We start from the raw sequence: 23,432 nt of genomic DNA on the forward strand, positions 1-23,432 counted from the left end.
TTATTCAGTAGTGACTCAACCGTAATTAGAACCTGGTGCAAGTCCAGACTGGGAGCTCGGAAGACAAAAGAACGTATAATACTGCTTTGTTTACTGTTTGTTTTTGTTCAGCAAAGATGGAAGTTCTGTATTTTTTTTAGGGTAATTTGAAATGTGCATGTCAGAGTGGTTCTATTCTGAATAAAGCTAGGTGCATAGAAATACACATTACGATCGGATTAATTGATTGTGTGCCCATATAAACGTTACAATCCGATTATTTTTGTATTACATTTCATTCAGATTGGGAAATTTTGTGCAAGTAAACATAGCTTGTGTTGTTTAGTTCATCCACAAAACTCCTATCCATTCATGACCTGTACAGGTCCAGGGCCAGTAAAAGGGCAGCTAAAATAGCTCTCGACCCAGCTCATCCTAGTCACAGGTTATTCAGAATTTTACCCTCTGGTCGGCGCTACAACACACTCATGGCCAACACAGAGCCAGTTTCTACCTCCAGGTTGTGACTCTGATAAACACTTTATAGTCAGGGTAGCCAGCTACTTTGCTGTGGGGAAAAAAAAGATTGTGGTAGATTTTGGTTGCTTTTCGGCTTACTGTTACTTGTCTGCATGTTTGACACCATGCGAGCATTGGTTTAGGCAATTTCCTTGTTTGCACCCTCAATATTGCTGAAAAAAGGTTTATTCCAATTCTGAAAATTGAGATTGAACAATTACTCAGCCTCCTTTCCAATACCCTACCTCAACTGAGAAGCGGGACTACAACATGTAAAAAGCTGTACCTCATGGTTATAGTTTATTTTTTCTTGACATCCCACACATTTTAAGGTGGAGGCTAGCAGGGGGCTTCATTCTGCTCTATGATCTGACTGCCATCCGGGAACCTTGCTGCCAGTGGCATGCATCAATGTTGAAACTGGTGTTTTGTCCAAATGAATGTGAAGACACAAGGCTTTTAAACAAATCCATCACTCATAGTCTCTAATTGTCCTGTATTTGCGTTTTGTATCCTGCTGATACCATGTCTCAACCCCTGCCCTGTGTGGCATTGGCCTCTGGGCCACAATGTTCACTCAGTCTGCTCCATTTGTGTTCTGCTTGTTTCATGTATTAGATCAAGCTGCAGAGGAGGAGGAGGGGCCAAGCCAAGCAGGATCCGCGATGCCATCTGTTGAGCTGCCAAGGAAACGGAAAGGAGAGGTGGAGGAGAGGTCAGACCCCATGTACAGTTAGAGCGGGTGTAGGTTGTGGCGATAAACAACCATGGTGTCCTTTTACTCTTATGTACTTTCATAAACATGACACTGTGCATGGAGCACAATGTCCTTGTGGGGTATTAAATGATTCACATTGCCTCTGATCTCACAGGCAAATCCTCAACTTCAATTTGGAGGATGACCTCTGCAGGTAGACAGAACCTTCAGGCTTCACATATGGATTATGGAAGACGCCGACATCCAATTTAATATTGATCAATTTCTCTGCAGATCTGAGGAGGAGGATCAGCAAGTCAAAATGAAATGCTTCAGGTGAATCTTAATGCATCCCTGCATCATTTTGGTGTATAAAAAAGGTTTTCAACATCACTGGCTTTTTATTGAGTTCGAGAAGCCTCACTGCAATGAAAATGTATACCTTCAGGGAGCCTCACCGGCAGATTGAAAAGCGGCGGAGAGACAAAATGAACAACCTCATTGACGAGCTTTCTGCCATGATTCCTGCCTGTCAGCCCATGGCACGAAAACTCGACAAGCTCACTGTTCTACGGAAAGCTGTGCAGCACCTGAAAGCCCTTAAAGGTAACTCATAAAGACGCACACAGCTGTTGAAAATGTGCTTAAAGACACTTTAAGCACATTTCACCCTACGCTCAGTCTAAATGTGGATCTTGTATGTTTTCAGCTGGGGCAAGCGGCGCCTTTACAGACACCAAGCACAAGCCCTCCATCCTGCCTCAGGACGAACTTAGGCACCTTCTGCTCAGGGTAAAATTCTAAGAGCTAAAATCATGACTAGATCAGTTTGATCATTTAGACGTCTTGATCAAATGAAAATACACCCATGGACAATTCTAACGTCTCATTTACAAGGACAAAACATGAAGCCATCTGCTTCTTACCAGTTCTTATAATAGGCAATTTCAACTACTACCTGCTGCTTAGGATCAGCTGCCTGATGAATGACCCTACTTAAGCCGGGACAGATGGCCTTACACTTAATTCCACAATATATTTGAAATTGAAGCAGTTCATTTTTGTTGGAGATTATGAAATTACAGAGACTGGACTGCAAAGGTGGTTACCATGGAAATTACAGATAAATGGACTCTAAAGGCAAAGTGTCTGATATACTTAGACTGGACAGAATGACCATTATAGGAAAAATGTGTCTGACATACTTAGACTGGACAGAATTACTGTTATGGGTGATATGTGTCAGCAAGGACATGTCTGCATTACTGCATGATCTTCCCCAACCATGTGATGAACGGAACGCTGATATCATACTGTGACCGCCCCTAAATGGGTGGACGCATGCTTGGTGTTTGTCTGTCTGAGAGGAAAAGCGGGGTTCTCAGGTAGAGGTTGCGTTGTGGTGTTATGAGAACCCAGTACTAACTGTAAACTTCCCTCCGCCTTTTAGATTAAATATGGTAAAATATAGTTACAGTTTGAAGAGTCTATTTATTACTACAAAAGTCTACAATAGAAACGCCACATTACCAGATAAAAGAACCAGGGAAGACTGTGAACAGGTCTGTAGTTTAACATTTTCAACTGAAAGCCTCTAAGGTACCCAGGTCCAATTAAACCCAAGTCACCAACCCTCCAGCATTGTGCCTTATGGTTGGTATGAGTAGTTTGTGCCAATATCATGCACCATGATGTTAAGACATCTGCAATTTAGTCTTTTCTGAATCATCAGAAAACTGGTCCACCCCTTTTTAATGGGGAGTCGTTAGGGTCATCGTTGGCCTGGTTTCCAGGGTAAATGTTGTGATTACCTGCATGGAGGTGAGTATTAAGGTGAAAATTGGAAGGAATCAAACCTATTGCTGTGTTGTAAGTTTTTGAAAGTTGAAACCTGAGTGCTCCTCCTCTGTTTAAAGTTGTTTTTTCTCTCTTAACGTAAATGGCTTCCCTCAACCCCTTTCAAACCATCTGTCTTCTTTGTCGAAAACGTAAACATTTTGGTCCTCAAGAGTGTCCTTTCTATGTCGACTTTGGGGTATCCTGTCTGGTCCAGAACAGCACTCTTCCAAAGTGCCTGCTGTCACAGAGGTGGTCGCACTTGCTGATGATCATGAAGACAACCTGACTCTTAAATTTGCAAAGTTCTCCATATTCTTTTTATTTTTAAAATGTCAAAATAACTTTTAGTTGTTACACTGACAGCGGCATGTTATATAGTTTTATGACTTTGTTGAAACCAGATTATTTTAATGGCTGTGCAGTAGGGTGTACCCCAACTGTATTGGTTGTCCCCACTTGCACCATACCCTTTTTCCCATCTCACAACACTGCCAGTTACCCCCTCTAAGCTCTAAAAGCTTGTTACATCTTCAGAAGAGGAAGCACCAATGTTATTGCCTGGATTTACTAAAGTCGGTCTTCCAGTTTGGGATTATGGCTCCAATCATATCCCTCCACTGTGCCACAACATCTCCTCATCTTTCAGCCGCTTAAATTTTGCCGGTTTCTCATTGACCATTCTTTAAATGTTTTCCCCCCCAGGCTGCAGATGGCTTCCTCTTAGTAGTAAGGTGTGACCGGGCGAAAATGCTGTTCATCTCCGAGTCTGTCTCCAAGATCCTTAACTTCAGCAAGGTTTGTTCAACCTCTACTACGCTTCTTGTTGTCATTGCTTGTGCTTGACTAAAAAAACCCCAAAGAAAAAAACAAGGCCTGATGCTAATTACAATTTATGAACACCTGAAAATGCTGTAATCTGCAGTAGCATGCAAAAGTATTTTTAGCTGATAAATCAATGTAAGGTAGTGCATAAATTTGAACTGGCAGGAAAATGATACATGGTTTTTAATATTTTTAAATATGCAAATACAATTTGAAACGCATTCCCCCCATGTTCTGAAAACATAATATGGCACAACTGTTAAACTACTAAGACATGCCATTAATCAAAGAAGTGGACAAGAGGCACATGGTAACCCCTCATAACTTGGAGATGCTTTATGCGACATAGCCCAAATTTCTTGTGGAGCTTTCTCTCTAACGGAAGTACTGACTCTCTGAAGCAGAAGTTGGTAAGAACTTCCTTGAGCTACTTCCTGTTAGCAACATGCTAACCGTTAGCGGCTAACATGGTTGTGTTCAGCATCACCGGATGATGGTACTCTGTTAGTTTGGTCCAAATCCTGTACTGGAAAGTGCCTCAAAAAGGGTGCAAATACTTAATGTCACCAAAGGTCAGCAAAGACCATGGGTCAGATCGGCCTTTTTTAGCAATACAGCCTCACCAAATCTGGGCCCAGAACTCAACATTTGACCAAAATGGTGTGTAGTGCCATTTCCCACAGGTGGGTGGTGCCGTATCGGCCGGGGGTGGGGTCATGTCTGGGCATTCTGCCAAGTCCTGTTGGAGTCAGAGGCCCAATAGAAAAGCATGTGAAATCCAAAAAGGAACAGAAAAGTGACACATGCCTGATAATCACTAACCTGACCCTAGCCAAATGAATTTCGCTCCGCCTAGCTCCACTCATCCTTCTGGAACAGATCCACAGGAATGGCGTTTTAGAAGGGGGGCCTTATCAAAGATCCTTGCATATGACTGGATAAGCCACCTGTCTGTCATCTTTATCGACGTACTATTTCAACCACTCACACCGAAGCCAACCCGTGACACTGAAGAGAGCGATGCAGGAAAAAACAAAACAGAACAGCCAACAAAAGCCTCCAGAGCCGTTCTGATGTTCTTTTAATGAAACAATATTGGGTAGATTGGACAACACGGAAGAAATAGCAGCATCAATGTTAACACTTGCTTCCTCGATGCGAGCCGCCATTGTTGTCTGAATCAAAACAGTCTCACGGTCCCTTCTCCACTACGTCACAATGATGAAACTCCAGCCCTGCGTCCTGATTGGCTGGACAATAAAATTGGTTGAAGAAATAACTCTCTATGGAAGAGGTCCCAGATGGATGTGAGTGGAGCTAGGCGGAACGAAATTCATCTGGCTCGTCAGGTTAGATAATCACTGGAAAATTTAAAAATGTTAAGAGGAAGTGACTGTACGAATTTCAGCTTCCTACTTTCATCACAGCCACTGCAGTGGGCGTCAAAAGTTGCCATGCAATGCCAATGGCACATGTCCCTTACCTGTAGTAACCTCTGGCCAGCATAGCTCCGTTGTCACGGAAACTCAGTCACACCTCTGCTGCACGCATGCAGACACTTTGGGTTAGAGTCTGTCTAATTGGAATAGAATGGAATACTTTGCCTCGAACAACACTGGATATGTAATTTTTTCTGTGTTTATTTCGTAACGGATAGGGGAATAAGACAAACTATCAGTTTTTGCTCGAAATATTTTAATAAAGGCGCAAAAAATTATGAGGGTTTTGAGTTTGTGGTGGTCTGAGGGGATTTGTGTAAAATCTATAAATCCTACTCCAATGAGGGTTACATTTCCTGAATCCAGACAAAAATACCTACGTTTTGATGTATAATTAGTCTATGTAGAGTGAAAATTGAGCGAGTAGGGTGAAGTTGTCCGGAGTTGTGAAATCTTTGAAAACGCCAGAGTGGGCCACTCTGGCAGTTGAAGAATTCCATCATTGACTTTCATTATAAACGATGATTCCGCTGATTTTTGGACATGAGCTTTGAGGAATAGCTGTAAGAAATCCATAAAAGAATCCACATCCCTTTTTCACTTCTGAGTAGTTCAAAGATGTATCTACAAACTGGAAGTTAAAAGGTTTTCGTAGGTGAAAGCATGACCATACAGTACAGCGTTGAAAATGGTCATTTCGAGGCTTTTTTGAGGCTTTCTCTGTACCTGATGCCATTCATTTCCTATGGAAGTGGTTTTTCGCTAATTGTGTTGCCATGGTAACTTGAAACCCCAATAAAAGTAATGGCACACCATTCCCGACCAAGCTGGCCGTTTTGATACCCATATTGTTGGGATGCACACTACGGTTTGGGCCGCATTAATTTCCGAAAACATTTTGAGGTGCATAGTAATAGGTGCCTCCATGCAAATGCAGGGGGAGGCAGTGCTTAGCAGGCGTCTAAAAATGTCAAACTATTCAAGGAGTATTGAAACTTTTACAATGTGTCGTACACCTTTAAAAAAACTTTAATTTGGATGTAGATTCCCTCATCAGTTCAAACCCTCTAAAGCAGGGGTGGTAAACTCATTTCTATATTAGGCCATTTTGGCATCATGAAGTCATTAAATGGGCCGGTTGCACGTGTATAGATGACACTTTTTATTTCAGAATTTAATTTCAGTTCACAAAAATGCGCAGTAACATAAAGGTAACACTCTTAGCCCTAGTTTATACAGTTAATCTGCAAAAAAGTTGATATTGGGGTGAGTTACACTTTAAACTCATCATTCTACATAATTTTTTCTCTTTTTGGACATTTCTGGGTTGTCTTAATGTGGGGAAAACTGACATCTATGGGCAGGATGCTGTTACTACGCAGTTAAAAAAAATCAATATTTTAGGAGGTGCAGTTTTAGCCATCCATTCATTTTCTAACACGTCTATCCCATGTGGGGTCGCGAGGGGTGCTCATGTGCTCTAAAGCGTCAGCTTTAAATTTAATTTGTGTTGATTAAATGCTAAAATATTAGTTACACTTTAGTTAACCATGAGTGTTTTCATCCATTCATCCATTTTTCAACATGCTTGTTCCTATTGGGGTCGCGAGGGGTTGCTGGTGCCCATCTCCAGCTGTCAATGGGCACGAGGCGGGGTACACCCTGGACAGGTCACCAGTCCATCTCAGGGCAACACAGAGACAAACAGGACACAGGTTCTCACACACACTCACACCTAAGGAGAATTTAGAGAGGCCAATTAACCTAACAGTCATGTTTTTGGACTGTGGGAGGAAGCTGGAGTACCCGGAGAGAGCCCGGCACAGAGAGAACATGCAAACTCCATGCAGAAAGACAAGGGTAGGACTCGAACCCAGGACCTTCTTGCTGCAAGGCAACAACGCTACCCGCTATGTCACTGTGCAGCCTACCATGAGTGTTTTATGACCAGATAATTAACAGATGCACTTCATTTGCAGCTGGAGTTAACCGGGCAGAGCTTGTTCGATTTCATCCACCCCAAAGATATCCACAAGGTGAAGGAGCAGCTTTCATCCTCAGAAATGCTCCCCCAGCAACGCCTTGTCGACGCATCAAGTAAGAGTGCAGGCAACACAAACACACAAACTGATTTAACAGGAATGAACTCAGGTGCTCTGTGTCAGTGCATGTGTCATTTTATATGTGCAGCTGGGGTTCAGGTCCAGGCGGATGCCCACGTCAGGCCATCTCACTTGGCCACTGGAGCTCGGCGATCCTTCTTCTGCCGTATGAAGCACAGTCGGGTCACAGGGAAGCACGAAGACAAGCACTCGCTGCCTGGCGTTTCTAAGAAGAAAGGTGGGTGCTGAGCGGAGCTGCAGTTTATCAGGTTCTGAAACGGCCCCGCCATACACCTGCAACGCACGTGACAAGTCAGCAGATGGGCTTGCTGGCCGCACGGCTGTGATTAGCAAGCATGACTGGAACAGCTGATGCTTATCAGCTAATACAAGTACGTTTTGTCTGCACAGAGGGAGGCTCACATGATCATCAGTGATGTGACTTTAGGGTGCTGGAGTTTATTAGAGAGTTCACACTAAAGAACGTGATACAGACTGAATATTTCATGAAAGGATACCTATAATTTTTCTTCTCGGAAAGCATTTTGAAATCAATTGTATATAATCTCAGAGAGCCTGGGGATAAACATGCTGCAGTGAAGATGTATTTTCCTTCCACTTGCACTATGTTTTGGTCTGTCATAATAATTTCCCAATAAAATACATTGTGTGTTTTGTTGTTGTAGAAAAAGCAAAAGGTCCACAATGATGAAATACTTCTGAAAGTAATTAAATTACCATCTAATGTACAACAGATTACTGGATCGATGTGTGCTTCTGTGCTTTTTTGTCTGTCTTGTTGTGTCTCTGCTCTGTCTTCTGTAACCCCCAGTCGGTCGAGGCAGATGAGCATTCATACTGAGCCGGTTGTGCTGGAAGTTTTTCCTTCTCGCTAATGGGTGGTTTTTCTTTCCACTGTTGCTTCATGCTTGCTCAGTATGAGGGATTGCAGCAAAGCCATGTACAATGCAGACTACTCTCCCTGTAGCTCTATGCTTCTCCAGGAGTGAATGCTGCTTGTCGGGACTTTGAAGCAATCAACTGGTTCCCTTATATAGGACATTTTTGACCAATCTGTATAATATGATTGATTTTGACTTTGTAGAGTGCCTCGAGATGACATGTTTCATGAATTGGCGCTATATAAATAAAATTTAATTGAAAAATTGAAATTGAAAGCTGTGTAAAGCAAATTGACCTAAAAAATGCAGCTGTTATGCTTTATTTGAGGCTTGGAAAAGTCAGTATTTTTCAGCTCTGGTATAATTATGGAAAAATAAAATAATTTCTGTATTTTCAAACATCACTATCAATCCCTTTATAAGAGGCTTCATCCTTCCTTCCTTCCTTCCTTCCTTCCTTCCTTCCTTCCTTCCTTCCAACTGTTATACAAGTATTAATGGGATTTTTACCTGAAAAATGTAGAAGGTTAGTGAGGTGAGGTTAGTGTTAGAAATGCGGCGTATGAGTAGAATGTAGAAATGGGATGAATGAGTGGAACGTCAGTCCTGGGAGCGGCATGCACACCTAGGCAGTCTGGGACACAAGACTGGGAAACAAGGTCACCAGATAGCACCCAAGTAGTGACACATTATTTTACTGACGACATGTTAGGAAGCGTACAGTCCTTGCATGGGTGAGTACCTAGACTTCTTTATAAGGCTTAAGAAATTATCAGTTGGGGCTCTTGCCACATTCATTTCCGTTGCGCCGTGTTCGATCAAGAGCCCATCAGCGCTGATGTGTCTGTAAACATGTCTCTGACTTTGCTAGATGAAACCAATTAAAGTTCAGATTTCTGTTTCATGTGTCGTAAATTGAAAACACTTTAAAGTGGGGTCATCTGAGGGGTAAAGATCTGGGGCAACCAAGGGTGTTTCACCGCCGACAGGGTGCGGTTGCTTTAACAGTGTCTAACCGTTGGTCAAAGGCTGTGGTACTGCACTGTGATCCCACAATTCAGTTATTTACTATTTGGGTTGAATGCTAAGAAAAAATGGAAGAAAATGTTAAATATAAGTCACAGAAAGAACTGAACTGATTGACTCATTTACATATAAAGAGGATTTACATTACAATTGTTTATTGAATAGATACATTAGCTCATAAAAGAAGAAAAAACAAGCTACAATTTTCTGCCTGTGAAGACCTTTTTGTTAAATTTTAGCGAGTGACTATATTAAAAAAAGTGTCTGATTTTCACAAAAAATAAGATGAAACAAATTAAAACACATTATTGTGCACACAAAGTAGGCCTGTGGAATTTGTTTGCATAGCTAAAAAAAAAGTTAAATGCTCCAAGATCATCTTACCTAATATGAAATAACTCGAGGTCTGACGCCATCTTGTGGTACAACCTGATCACACTGGAGAGTTGGTGATCTTTCAGTTTGCATGACAGCTAAAATGTGTGGTGCACTTTCTATTCTGCCCCCTTGGTTCTATACTTTTTGGAATTACCTTTCGCTGCAGGTACACCTGTGTGCCTTTTGGGAGCAAATCTTTACCAGCTTCGGTAAAGCCATCGGGACAATTCTTAGAACTCTTGCAAAGAACCTCAAGCTAAACGTTGGACTTTGACGAGACCATTCTAACATATTAATCTGTGTTGATCTAAACCATTCCATTGTAGCTCTGCTTACAAGGGTTGTTTAGGGGTGTTGTGCTTCTGGAAGGTGAACCTGCCCTTCATCACCTATGACCAGCTTCCATGTCCCTGCTGAAGAAAACATCCCTAGTGGTAGCATGAAACTGCTACCACCATCTTTCACCTTGGGGATGGTGTGCTCATGGTGATGCACAGTGTCAGTTTTCTGCCTCACATAGAACTTTTCCCACCAACCAAAATGTTCAGTTCTGATCTCATCTGAGCAGAGCACCTTCTACCACACACTAAGGTTATGGCAAATATTTGACTGGGCTTCTCTTTGAAGAACACCTTTCTTCTTTCCAAGCAAGAATTTCGGAGCTCTCTGCTAATAGTTTTTTTTTTGTCAAGACATGCTCCCACTCGAATTGTGCGTCTCTGCAGCTTCTTCAGGGTTACCACAGGCCTTTTCACTGCTCCTCTCTACAATACTCGCCTTGTGAGATGTGGATGGCCACATCTTGGTAGTTTTGCAGTTGAGCCATACCCTTTCCATTATCAGATGATGGGTTGAACAGAGTTCTGGGAGATGGCCAGAGTTCTGGATGTTGTTTTAATAACGTGGTGAAGATACTCATCCAGGTAATGGTCATTCCAAAAAAGGAATGGGAAGCAAAACGTCTTCGAACTTCGGGGAAAAAAACATTATCTCAGACCTGTTTGCTGTGTTCCTTGGTCTTCAAGAAGCTGTTTTGATATTGAGTAGCTGGATTTATTTGGTATCTGAAAAATAAATCCCAATAAAATACACTGTCTCTTTGCTTCTACGCACAGAAACCTACAGATACTGTACCCTCCACTGCATCGGATACATGCGGACCTGGCCGAGCAGCCAGCTTGACCCTGAGGCCGACTGCACAGATAAGGAGACCTCCAGCCTGAACTGCCTGGTGACGGTGTGCCGCCTCCACCCCCCCGTTTCCCACCAGCCCCCAAAAGACGTCAACATCAAAGCCACTGAGTTCGTAACCCGCTGTGCAATCGACGGCAAGTTCACTTTTGTAGATCAACAGTGAGTTTCCACTTTCTAACTACTTGCATCCGTACCACTGATCTTGTCCTCCCCCATCGGTTACGGGTTGGCTCTGAAGCCACGGTTCAGCTGAGAAAGGAATGGCAGAGGCTTGTCATGGTGTCAGTTCATCTGTCTGTGGAGATAATCCTTTCTATCTTTGCCGTTGTTTCTCAGAAGAAGCTGTGCATCTTGATGGCATCACATGAAAATCTCTTCTCACTTTTTGGGAAGTAAATACACAACACAAATAATGTAAAGTGACCCAGTTAATCCAATTTCTCGTGTGTTACTGCCAATTGTAAAATGTTGAGGCACAACTTTAAGTAGACTGCGTTTGATTGTGCACACTCTTAGGAGGTGGTAGGAGAGACAGAGGAAACCTGAATAACTAAACTCTGTTCCTTCTGTTTTCTACCCAGAGCTACGACAGTCATTGGGTATTTGCCGCAGGAAGTTCTTGGTACATCCTGTTATGAGTACTTCCACCAGGATGACCTGCAGCATTTGGCAGGGAAGCACAGGCAAGGTGAAGGAGCAAAGCCAACGCTGCTCACTAAATATTAGAAAATGCAAGATTTAACATCTGGAAGGTCTCACACAGCCTTTAGAAGTTGTTTTGTTTGCAATGAAGTTCTATCTCTTCCACAGTTCTTCGAAGCAAAGAGAAGGTTGAGACACAGTGCTACAAGTTCAAAACAAAACACGGGTCCTACGTTATGCTCCAAAGCCAGTGGTTTAGTTTCACAAATCCATGGACCAAAGAAGTCGAGTTCATCGTCTCTTCAAACAAGGTTGTCTCGTAAGTGTGTTTCACATCTCCTCAGATTCACTTCTTTCATGTTAGAGCTGCAAGCTGCAACACTCCTCTGCACCAACAGGGGGCCTGGTAACGCAAAAGATGAAAGCGAGGCTGGCAGCTCGACATTGGCTCATGGTGAGATGTTCATAAAACATTGTAAACCTGGACTCATGATATTTTCTTGACTTTGCATTCCACACTTTTCAGATTTTAATTTGTTAAATAAATAAACGTGATCACATCACTCCCCAATTATGCACAAAAAATTACAGTTTATTAAAGTTTACAGTTGAGAGAATGTGAAAAGGTTCCGGGGGGTATGAATACTTAATGTTGCAATACTTTGCTTCAATAGAGGAGGCAAAGCAAATCCTGGAAATTCCTGGCCTCTCCACTGGTGTGGGCATGATGATCTACGCAGGCAGCATAGGGACCCAAATTGCTAATGAACTGGGTGACACATACAGGTAAACACTTTTGGAATCAAATAATGTTTTTCTTTTCAACAGGAGACACATTTTTAAAACAAATGGGAGAAAATTGGAGCAGTGACGTTTACAAATGTCCAAACACGTGAAACCAGTAAACGAGATACTTTGGACAGGGTAATAACATAAGAATAAGTTGACTCAGAACTGCAAATGAACACACTGCCGGAGTTTGTGGCAGAATTATGGAAAACTATTTAGCCTAAGTCCAAATTATTAAAGGAACTGGAAACCTGACCATGCAATCTCCAAAAAACAAGGCCCCATGTACGCACATACACATAGTGGCAGATGTGAGGGGTTGGACTCCATCAGGTCCTGACATTATCCACTCATACAAGGTAAAAACTGATTGCTCATCAACACCTAGCAGTACTAATGAACCAGCTGTTAATCAAGGAGACCCATCCAGAGTGGCTTCCCCAAAGTCAGGGTCCTGATCCTGATACAAAAGGCCTTGGTTGTGCTGCTAAACAATCCCATTGTGTACAAAGACAGAAGGCCTTTTTTGCCTTCACCATCAGAGGGTCAAGAAGTGTAAATACCTGTCAGAAAATCATATCACATTTTAATGCTATGGCCCTCAATGTTTGATCGGCTGATGAACAGCCTGTTGGACTAAATGCCGTGACTTTTATGAAACTGTACACACAGCCTGGTTGTAAAAACCTTTAATTTCCTCCCTGATCTAAAGACTTTGATCTGAAGTGAATATCCTTTGCTGGTGTTTATAATTGACATGCTTTTTATGAGGCAAAAATACCTTAAGAACATGTTGCCAATGCCTGAATATGGATTTTTAGCAAGCGTTTATTTCTAATCTTAACAGGGCAAACTCATCCCCATCAAGTGAAGCTTCAAGTCCATTTGGCTCTGTCCAGGAGAAATGTCCACTGACCAGCAGGAGTGTAAGTTACTTCACTTTTACTGACCACCATCAACATATAGTGTTCTTCCAGGCATTAATCATTTGTCTGCGTAAAAAAATTGAAAGCCAGCTTCCTTTGCAGAGTGTTAAGGTGTATATGACTCTTGCAGACTTCCAGCAGAGAGGAGGAAGCCGGCAGCTCTTCACACTCCCAGTCGCTGGCTGATTCCAGTAAAGAAGCTTCTGGAAGCAGCGAGGCAGAGTGTCGAGGTAGTTTTATTTGTTTAGCACTCTTCAAACACAATTGCAGGTCAAAATCCTGACGAGGACGAAGGCTAAACATGAAATTATGCTTTCACTGACAGTTGGAAACCTAGATATTCAACAATTAAGAAAAAACAGATTTCAGACACCCAGCTTGGTAACTAATAGACTAGCAATAAAGCTGATGCGGAGTAGTTTGGAGAAGGGCAGCCTGCTCAGAGCATCAATAGGCACCAAGTGCTGTATATTGACCTGAAAAATTATTTAATTTATTTCAAATTAACCTGATACTTGGGTCAAAACTTATACGGTGCTGCTTTAAAGAGATCCAAACCATCAAACGCACAAATCAAGGGTTGATTTCTGCACCTATTGTTTGGTTTCAGATGAGTGGGAGCCATATTAGGGTGACAGTGGCCAAAGAGTTAGGGAGGTGGTCCTGTAATTGACAGGTTGCTGGTTTGATCTCCTGTGCTGACTGTCTCAGTCGTTGTGTTCTTGGGCAAGACACGTCACCCACATTGCCTGTTGGCGGTGGTGCCGTTGTATGGCAGCCTCATCTCAGTCAGTCTGCTCCAGAACAGCTGTGGCTACTAACATAGCTCACCACCGTCAGCGTGTGAAAGACTGACGGTAGTGAAAAGTGCTTTCGGGTCGTCAAACTTGATAAAGCGCTGTACAAGCCATTTATCATATTGGATTTTGTGGTTAGGAAGAGTAGGAAACGTCTGGTTTTCCAAGTCAGATATCAAACTTAAATTCATGTTTTGGATTTAAAACTAGGAAATTCTTAGTTTCAGTGCAAGTGGAAGACATCATTCTTTATTATCCATTGTAAAAATGTCTAATGATCCTCAGTTTAGAAATCCCAGTAAATCTTCATTTCACACCAAAAATGTAAAAAAAAATCAAATCGGTAATTTAGAGTATGTTTAATCAGTGGTTAAAAATAAATAAACAATTGTTTTTAGTAAAGGTATTGGTGGCACACATATTGGCACCCCAAACAAGTAATAATAAGCAGAAGATAAATGTAACATGTCTGTGCAAGTCCAACGCAAATAAAAAAAAATTGTTTCTCGTTTCAGAAAGTGAAACTTACAGACTCATTACATCCGCTCATCCATTGTCTATACCTGCTTATTCTTGCAGGGTCTCTGGGGGCTGTTGTCTATCTCCAGCGGTAATTTGTTGATAGGCGGGTTTGCACATCCTGGACAGGTTGCTAGTCCTAGATCCATCACACAAAGTAAAATATCTCAAGCATTTATTTCTTGTCATTTTGATGATTATGACTCACAAATATAGAAATCCCAAAATGCTGTGCTTCGGAAAATTAGAATATTACATAAGATCATTGAAAAAAGCATATTTTAAGCAGACATGTCAGGTTTCTGAAAAGTAAGTTCATTTCTAAGCTCTCAATACTTGTTTTAACAATTCTGATGTCAACTCTGGTTCAGTAGTGATTTTACATGATCAATGTTAGGATTGAATGATGGCTCTTGATGTGCTGACTGTAGCCTCAGTCTACTCCTTGTGAAGCTCCTCCAAATTCTTGCTATGTTTATCCCTGTTGCACCTTTCCCTAACACACCTTTTCCTTCCAATCAACTTTCTATAAATAAGCTATAATTTTTTTCACTATATTCTAAATTTCTGAGACTCTGAATTTGGGTTTTCGATTATCTGTAAGTCCCATTTAACACATTCACAAGAAAAATGGCTTGAAATATTTTGGTCTACATGGAATAAATCTATACATGAGATGTCACTTTCTGAAGTGCACTGCAAAAAGGGACCTGAAAGTAAGTAAGCATTTCTTGAAATGAGTATATTTTTCCTTGATGTCAGCAGGTAAATAAGATGATCTGCCTATGGAATTAGTGTTTGTACCCCTAAAATAAGATAATTAGATATAATGCACTTCAAATAAGATAATTGAGATCAGTTCCTATTTTAAGTGCAAAAATCTTCTTTCATTGGCAGATCTTCTTATTTACCTGCTCAAATCAATATACTTATTTCAAGAAAATTTTACTTGCTTTTAGTTCTCTTTTTGCAGTGTGACAAAAAGTATTGCACTCTTTTTTACAAATTCCCATTTTTCGAAATGTACCTTTTAATGCTTTTATGTGAGCAGTGTCCAAGATCTTTCAAGTAATTACTATAGACTTTCATTTTCTCCCAAATTCTAAACATCATGGGACACAGAGGTTTGCGTCTCTTAGACATTCTTCAAAATAGGAAAGACCAAAGAAGATACTTTCAGCTAACAGATTATGTATCAAGCTCCATGACCTTAATTGCATAAACTTGTTCATATCTACAGTCTGGATAATAATTAAAATGTTTAAAAAACTGAAGATGAAGGAACCCAATTTTATCTCGCCACCATACAGAGTTAGCCAGATGGGGTTTTGATTTGGCTGTTAGGATTCTGATCCCTGTTTGAGCTTTATAAAGGTTATGATATATGAGAGATAATCACCCCTATTATCAGACCATAAAAATTAAGAGTGAACCCCAGCTGATAGAAACCCAAAAAAGTTGTGATGGTAAAAATCTCAAATATGGAGGTATTTAATGGCTAAAGTGTAAAATGACCAATGCCAATAGCATTGGGTACTGTACAAGTAAAGAGGCTGGACTAAGGGACAATAAGTTGATATGAAAACAAAGTACTAATGATATCTGAAAGATTTATACAAGAGTTTCTAAAGTTCTTTCCTGTTTGTTATCACCCAGGTGAGTCATCCCAGCTGGACTTGGATGTCCCGGGGCTCAGCAGCTTCAGCAGCGACGAGGCGGCCATGGCCGTCATCATGAGCTTGCTGGACTCTGACGTGAACATGGGCCAATCAGGGGACTTTGAGGATTTACACTGGCCTTTTTAAAAGGATCTTGGACTCAGTCCCTGTTTTAAGGTTCTTCTGCTCTTTTCTTGCCATATGCCAAGAACCTGTGAACCATTGAAACAATTATCTGAAGGCTTACCTGTTCTCAAACAACCAAAAGCACTGGACTTGTCCTAAAGGTTGTACCATGTCTTACTTGAGGACTGCCGGACAGTAACTTCAGAAGTATAGTAACTGATCAACGTTTTGGTCTCTTGGTTCTTGCTTAAAGCAAAATGAGGTTGAAATACCTCTGCAGTTAGTGGTGAGTCAGTCTTCCTCAGCGAGACCATAGCACCTCAAGAGGGTCTAGACCAACTCTTTCCACAAGAAACAAAAGGGTTTGCTCTGCTGCCATCAACTACCAAGGCATGAAAAAGGCCGAGACTGCTGCTATAGAAACCTCAGACTTTGAACAGCTGTGTAGCCACTGGTACACAGCGAAGATTGTCATATTTTTTCATTACATGGATGGTTTTGTGTGTTTGTGTTTTTTTTAAATACCTATTTGCAAAAATTATTAAGTAAAAGTAAAACAATTCTCTAAAAGGTAGTGTTTTGTCTAAACTTATGTTCGGCGATGGCTGAAATAAGCATATTTATCCTTCTGGCATCCCAGAATCAGACATACTTTAATAATCCCAGAGGAAAAAACTTTCGTTACATGCTCCAGATATACACACATTTTTATATATATATTTACAACATTCCACTCAAGGTAATATGATAAATGTGTGTGTGTGTGTGTGTGTGTGTATATATGTATGTATATATGTATGTGTGTGTGTGTGTGTATATATATATATATATATATATATATATATATATATATATATATATATATATATATATATATATATATATATATATATATATATATATATATGTGTGTGTGTGTGCTGGCAACAACAGACTCATAAAACATCCTCAGCAACGTCCCACAGATGTTAAAGGACCTCAGCCTCCTCAGGAAACAGAGTCAGCTTTGGCCCTTTTTGTAGACCGCCTCGGTGTTTCTAGTCCAGTCCAGTTTATTGTTAAAGTACACTCCAAGGTATTTATACTCCTCCACAGTGTCTACAGGGTCCCCCTGGAAGGAAACAGGGGTCACAGGTGTTTTTGTCCCCCTCAGATCCACTATTAGCTCCTTAGTCTTTGTCACGTTGAGCTGCAGATGGTTCAGCTCACTCCAAGTGACAAAGTTGCCCACCACAGTCCTATATTCACTTTCATCACCCCCTTCCATGCAGCCAACTATTGCTGAGTCATCAGAAAACTTCTGAAGGTGACAGGACTCAGTGCAATAGTTGAAGTCTGAGGTGAAAAGGGTGAAGAGGACAGTCCCCTGAGGGGCCCCAGTGTTGCTCACCACCCTTTCAGACACACAGTTCTGCAGGCGTACATACTGTGGTCTGCCCGTCAGGTAATCAACAATCCAGAACACCATGGGGGCCTCCACATGCATCGGCGTTATCTTCTCACCCATTAGAGCCGGACGGATGGTGTTGAAGGCACTGGAGAAATCAAAGAACATGATTCTCACAGTGCTCGCCGGCTTGTCCAGATGAGTGTAGGCTCTGTTCAGCAGGAAGATGATGCTGTCCTCAACTCCCAGGTGGGGCTGGTAGGCGAACTGTAGTGGATCGGTTAAGGGCCTGACCATGGGCCTTAGCTGCTCCAGGACCAGCCTCTCAAAGGTCTTCATGATGTGGGACGTTAGTGCCACCGATCTGTAGTCCTGAGGGCCGCTAGGACACGCCGTCTTTGGCACAGGAACGAGGCACGACGTCTTCCACAGCACGGGGACTCTCTGGAGGTGCAGGCTCAGGCTGAAGACTAGGCTAAGTACTCCACACAGCTGGTAGGCACAAGCTTTGAGCACCTTGGGAAAAAACACCATCGGGGCCTGCAGCTTTGCCGGAGTGCATTCTGGTTAGCTGTCTTCTCACCAGGTCAGGAGTGAAGGACACTGTAGAGGTAACAGTAGGGGGAGGTCCTCAGGTTGTGGAGGGCATGATGTGAAGCAGGGGGGAGGGGTGGAGTCGGTGGATGTGGATTGAGGTGGTGAGGAGCAGACATGGGGTCTGTAAGGAGGAGGAGTGGGGGGAGGTGGAGTGGTCATTGTAGGGAAGCCAGCAGCAGAGAGTTGTGGGGGATGGTCCGCAGTTTCAAACCTATTGAAAAATAAGTTCAGTTCATTGGCCCGGTCCACGCGACCAACCCCATGCCAGTGGACTTCTGGAACCCTGTGATGGCTCTCACCCCACTCCACACATCCCTCATGTTGTTGGTTGTGTGGTAAGTTCAGCGTCTTAACCACCAAAATCGCAAAGAATTATCAAGGAGGATTAGATATGGCTTATTAACTATACCTAAAATCAAAACTTTATTTACAAAGGCATATTACAAACAGTAAGGCAACAAAACAAACCTCAACATTATAGGCACAGCAGTCACTTGTTAATGTACAAAACCAATCGATTAGGGTTTGGGTTATCTTGTAGATAACTTGCTTGTACAAACAAATCTATCACTTTTTTGGATTGTTTGCAATAGCTTTTTTCTCTCTGATCAGTTAGGGCACATATAGTCATGTTAAAAAGAAAGAACACCCTGTATCAAGGTATAACAAAAAAATCTGGTTATTATAAGGCCTTTAAATTAAGTGCCAGACCCATATGTTGGAACCAATACCAATGATGTATAATCATTATGCACGTATTTCTATAGGATTTAGTTCTGGGGGAGTGAAATGGATGTGAATGAAAGGAACTAGGTTTGTTGAAACGGTTCTGTGTTTATTTAGCCACATGTTTTACAAGGTTCTCTTGCTGAAAGTCCCAATGAATGGCCTAATTTACATTTTCTGACCAAAGGACAAATGATTTAAAAGACTTCACAAAATCAATTATTTTAATATCCTTCACACTGCTGATCATCTGTCTTTCATTCAGTGGGGTAGAAAGACAAACCTATAGGAACATGATGATCTAGCACTGCATTACTATGCTTTTGACAATGTAGCATACCCAGTTTCACTACCACATAAGCAAGGCTGCTACAGTTTTTTTGAACGGGTCAAAAAATGTTGCAGCACAACCGATGCAGCTACCAAAACCCACACGTGCACCAATGCTACAGAAGAGATGAAACTGTAACTCAAATATTAATGACATTGACCGAATTATAACATTAACTATTACATGCTATGCTATGCAGATTTCTTGCTACTTGAAACTGGAAGTGAAATTGATGGCATAGCCACCTTTCTGAAAGTCTCAGCTAATACTTATCTGTGATAATTATCCAAACATTCAAAAGCACCCATAGAGAATAGAGATTTCGCCTGTTGATCTTTTAATTGTGAAAAAGACAACATGAAAATGAGATAACGTCAAGGCAAAAGTAATCTGCCCATCCTGATACAGCAGAGCATTGTGAACTCCACATAATTAGTCCCAGTGGATATGGACTAATATAAATAGAAGCACATCAAAAGTAGTGTACATGCCCCATGCACACCTAGATAACAGAGTACAGGGTGACAGCAGTTTTAGAGCGTTCCCAGGACCTTTGGAAGAGAATCAGTCCCACAGCCTCCCAGATCCTCCACCCAAATCAACAGTTTGAGTGAGGTGGTCTTTCAGATCTTTATTCTTTCTTTTATAACAGACCCCCACCTGAAGTGGTGAGTGTTGCTCTCATCTGATCACAGTACACAGTTCCAGTTAAAGTTTCAGCAAACGCCACATATTTAGGGTTCCAAGCCCGCAGCGCAGGCGAACGGCTATGCTGTTCGTCTGCTCTGTGAGCAGAGAACACTATGGTTTTTTGTGTGTTTCCGTCATTATTCTTGTAATAATCTTCTCCGCTAAAATGCGTTGTGCGGCCCATGCAGGCTTGTAACGAAACGATTGAACCAGGTATATAAGTACAGAACGTGCACTGCTACTCAAATCCAAAAATTCAGACCCTTCAACAACTAGATGGCACTATAACTAAGGACAATGCGTTTTGGCCTATAACCACCAAACTACTGGTCCCACACTCAAAAACTTCACATCACTTTGTTTATTAGATGATTCTGCATCATCAAGATAATTTGCACACCCTTGTTTACTAGCTAGTTTTCGCGCTACATGGCTACAAAGGTTGAACCTTTCTTGTTAAACTCCTCCTACATTTTTTGTGCAATCCACGCAAAACTTTTTTTATTTGTCCATGACTTGCTTATATATAAAGTTAACGCGGTGGATTTTTTAATTTTGACTTTTTCGAAAAATAATGCTAGAATAAGTGATTGTTAGCTAGCTAGCTCTAAATGTAATTGCTGATTATTCTAAAACCATAACAGATTTTAACATGTCCTTCATAACCGATAGTCCAAATAAGATTTTGCACATGTGACCCGCGTTTGAGGATCGTCCATCACTAGGGGGAGCTGTGATGTCAAGAAATCTACTAAGCAAGAATGGCTGATTAGATAAAACCTTCTTCATCCCCTTCCAGTCATAGCCATGAACTAAATTATTAAATATGGTAATGATTGAAACAAGTGGACGGGGGCCTATTTCCAAAAGTGTGAAAAAAACCTTGAAAACTAGAAATATTCACCTAAAATCAATGTTTTGGTGTAATGAGCTCAGATTGTCAGGATGTATTCCTTGAATAAGTTGTAACAATTCTCTCACTGCATGTATTGAAGTTTTTGAAAGTTGCTCACTCTGATTTTTTTAAAAGTTTGGAAAATGGAGAAATCAGTGTATTTTTCACAAATATTGTTCTAGGCCAATAAAAATATGGAAATTTGTTGATCAGATGGAGACTAAAAATTTATTTCAGTTTGGTCAAAATCCAGGTGTTTTTGACCTATTTAAAGGCATACTATGCAACATTTTTCAGTTAATTAATGTGTTCCATACCGTTTTGGATGATTAAATGAGTCATTTCAGGTCGAACAAAGGTTTTCTCGGCCGCCCTGGGGGTCTGTGGGGGAAATACCGCACTTGCAATTGCAAGAGCTTACGGCCCGCACACACAGAAGTCTCGCTTTATGGTGAGAACTGTGTTTTCGCCCTGCCATTCACTATATGCACGCGCAAAAGCAACAACAAAGAACCGCGTGTTAACGTCAAATAAACATGCAAGCATATCGAGTTTTATTATTATTATTATTATTATTATTATTATTATTATTATTATTATTATTATTATTTATTAAATTTTTTTATGTTGGCGAGACGCTACCGCGGCGAGGTGGCGGCTGCGGCTTGGCGAGGCGGTGGCGGTAGCGTCTCGCCAACATAAAAAATAAATAAAAATAATAATAATAAAACTGGCGAGCTTGATGTTCATACCTTCACTGTGTTAGTCATTGTTTGTACTGCCGTTTTTTCCACTTTTCGTTGCGTTCGCCTGTCTGCTAAGCTCAAAACAACCGCGCCTGGCTTGATGGAGAAACCAGAACAGCTGAGCATATTTACGACAGTGCACTTTTACTTTCGCCTTCTGGGGGGAGCCTCGCTGGAAAATTAACCCCGGTTGCATAGTATACCTTTAAAATACATTGAAATTTACAAGACTATAAAGTTTTATATTTTATTTCTGTGAAACTATATTATTAATGACCATGAGAAAAAATCTGTGGTGTAGGATGATGGTGTTGAACGCTAAATTGAAGTCCAGGAGCATGTTCAAGGTGGCGGGGCGTGGGTGGGCTTGGAACCCGTTAATAACTGCTTGCAGTTCTAGTTACATTTGTGATGGTAGTGCAAAAAATATTTTTTCTGACATGAGTCCCAAACAACAAGTTGGGATTTCAGAACAATCTTGATGTTATGCAAGATGGCCAGTAGCTAAAAGACAGGCATTTTGTGTCATGTCATATTTATATCCCAGGGGAACAAAGAGTCATGGTCTACTAAGTAAGTTTTGATCTAATTCAAACAGCTTAGGTATGAATTTTAAAAAATAGCTTCAGTTGTATTTATTTCAAAGGATCATTCTGGGTTTCATTAACTGTGCCTTTAATTTAGACAAGAATAATTATTTCTTGGCATTGATCTTCAAAAGATCTTCAAAAATGATATTTTAGAGATTATATAACCATACAAAATATTTTAGTTCATGGCATTTTACACATTTTTACCAGGGGTGCCAGTAAGTACTGGCGGCGCTGTTGAAGCAGATCAACAAAGACACAAAGTACTGTCATGTATTCATGTAACAAAGCCAAATTGTGCTGGGTTTCTATGAAACATTTATACCTCTCTGTGAGTGGAAGTTTAAGGCTCAGTAGAAGCCGGCTGCAGCGAAACAGTAACACAAAACTGCAACTTTGTGTATAGAAGGTAATCATAATGATATTTTGGGCTTTTTTAAATTATTTTTTTTGCTAGAGGACCTAGGCAACTGGCAGTCAGTGACTCAATCATGAGCTCAAATGCAAGGTTATCTTTCTGACAGCTGAAGCTGTGCACAAAGCGAGTTACTCAACAAGATAATGATCCGAAGCAGATTTCAAAAAAATGTCCCGGTTGAAGAATATGGATCAGGTGCCATGGTGGCCCAGACATAAATCAAGAGACATAAAATATCTTCAAATGTCAATGAAATGTAAATTTCACATGGCTGTGGCCGATTGGAATCAGACACTAGTTTCAAAACCTCATTCACAGCCAAGATTTAAAGTTGCAACATTTTCTCTTATGACGTAGGTGATGATATAGAGTAGAGCTAAAAATTTGCGACTTGGACAAGTAATGCAAAGTGTCTAATATTGACGCTGACTTGCAGCCCATATATATCCTACCACTAGAATTTATGTCTTCTGTACAATTTTTTATGTTTAGAATTCACATATTATCACATGCGCTGTGCAGAAAGTTTGTGGACTAAAGTTATTGTTTTGTATCATTACTTGGCTTTGTTCAACATTAGTTGAGTAGAATAAATGTCAGACTACAAGGGAATGATCTTCAGTGCTCTGTTAGAAGAATGTGTTTTGTAAAATAAATACTTAAATATTGAGTTGTTTGTGGTGTTGCTGCCAGGATAA

The 23,432-nt window shown here is 41.1% G+C and overlaps 1 protein-coding gene across 1 annotated transcript in view; it reads left to right on the forward strand.

Moving 5' to 3' along the window:
- The window catches only part of LOC105916972 (aryl hydrocarbon receptor nuclear translocator-like protein 2), a 51,603-nt gene extending 34,679 nt beyond the window's left edge, over positions 1-16,924 (forward strand). Inside the window, exons 3-18 of the mRNA XM_021310092.2 lie at positions 1,117-1,213; positions 1,371-1,409; positions 1,490-1,531; positions 1,644-1,801; positions 1,905-1,987; positions 3,737-3,829; positions 7,275-7,392; positions 7,486-7,635; positions 10,819-11,056; positions 11,479-11,585; positions 11,708-11,858; positions 11,938-11,993; positions 12,214-12,325; positions 13,176-13,254; positions 13,385-13,484; positions 16,227-16,924. Of these exons, the coding sequence (XP_021165767.2) occupies positions 1,117-1,213; positions 1,371-1,409; positions 1,490-1,531; positions 1,644-1,801; positions 1,905-1,987; positions 3,737-3,829; positions 7,275-7,392; positions 7,486-7,635; positions 10,819-11,056; positions 11,479-11,585; positions 11,708-11,858; positions 11,938-11,993; positions 12,214-12,325; positions 13,176-13,254; positions 13,385-13,484; positions 16,227-16,375 (1,772 nt within the window). The 3' untranslated portion in view covers positions 16,376-16,924. The remainder of the gene's footprint in view (positions 1-1,116; positions 1,214-1,370; positions 1,410-1,489; positions 1,532-1,643; positions 1,802-1,904; positions 1,988-3,736; positions 3,830-7,274; positions 7,393-7,485; positions 7,636-10,818; positions 11,057-11,478; positions 11,586-11,707; positions 11,859-11,937; positions 11,994-12,213; positions 12,326-13,175; positions 13,255-13,384; positions 13,485-16,226) is intronic.
- Positions 16,925-23,432: the final 6,508 nt, after the last annotated feature.

This window comes from Fundulus heteroclitus, unplaced genomic scaffold (assembly GCF_011125445.2).
Source record: "Fundulus heteroclitus isolate FHET01 unplaced genomic scaffold, MU-UCD_Fhet_4.1 scaffold_50, whole genome shotgun sequence".
NCBI lineage: Eukaryota > Metazoa > Chordata > Actinopteri > Cyprinodontiformes > Fundulidae > Fundulus > Fundulus heteroclitus.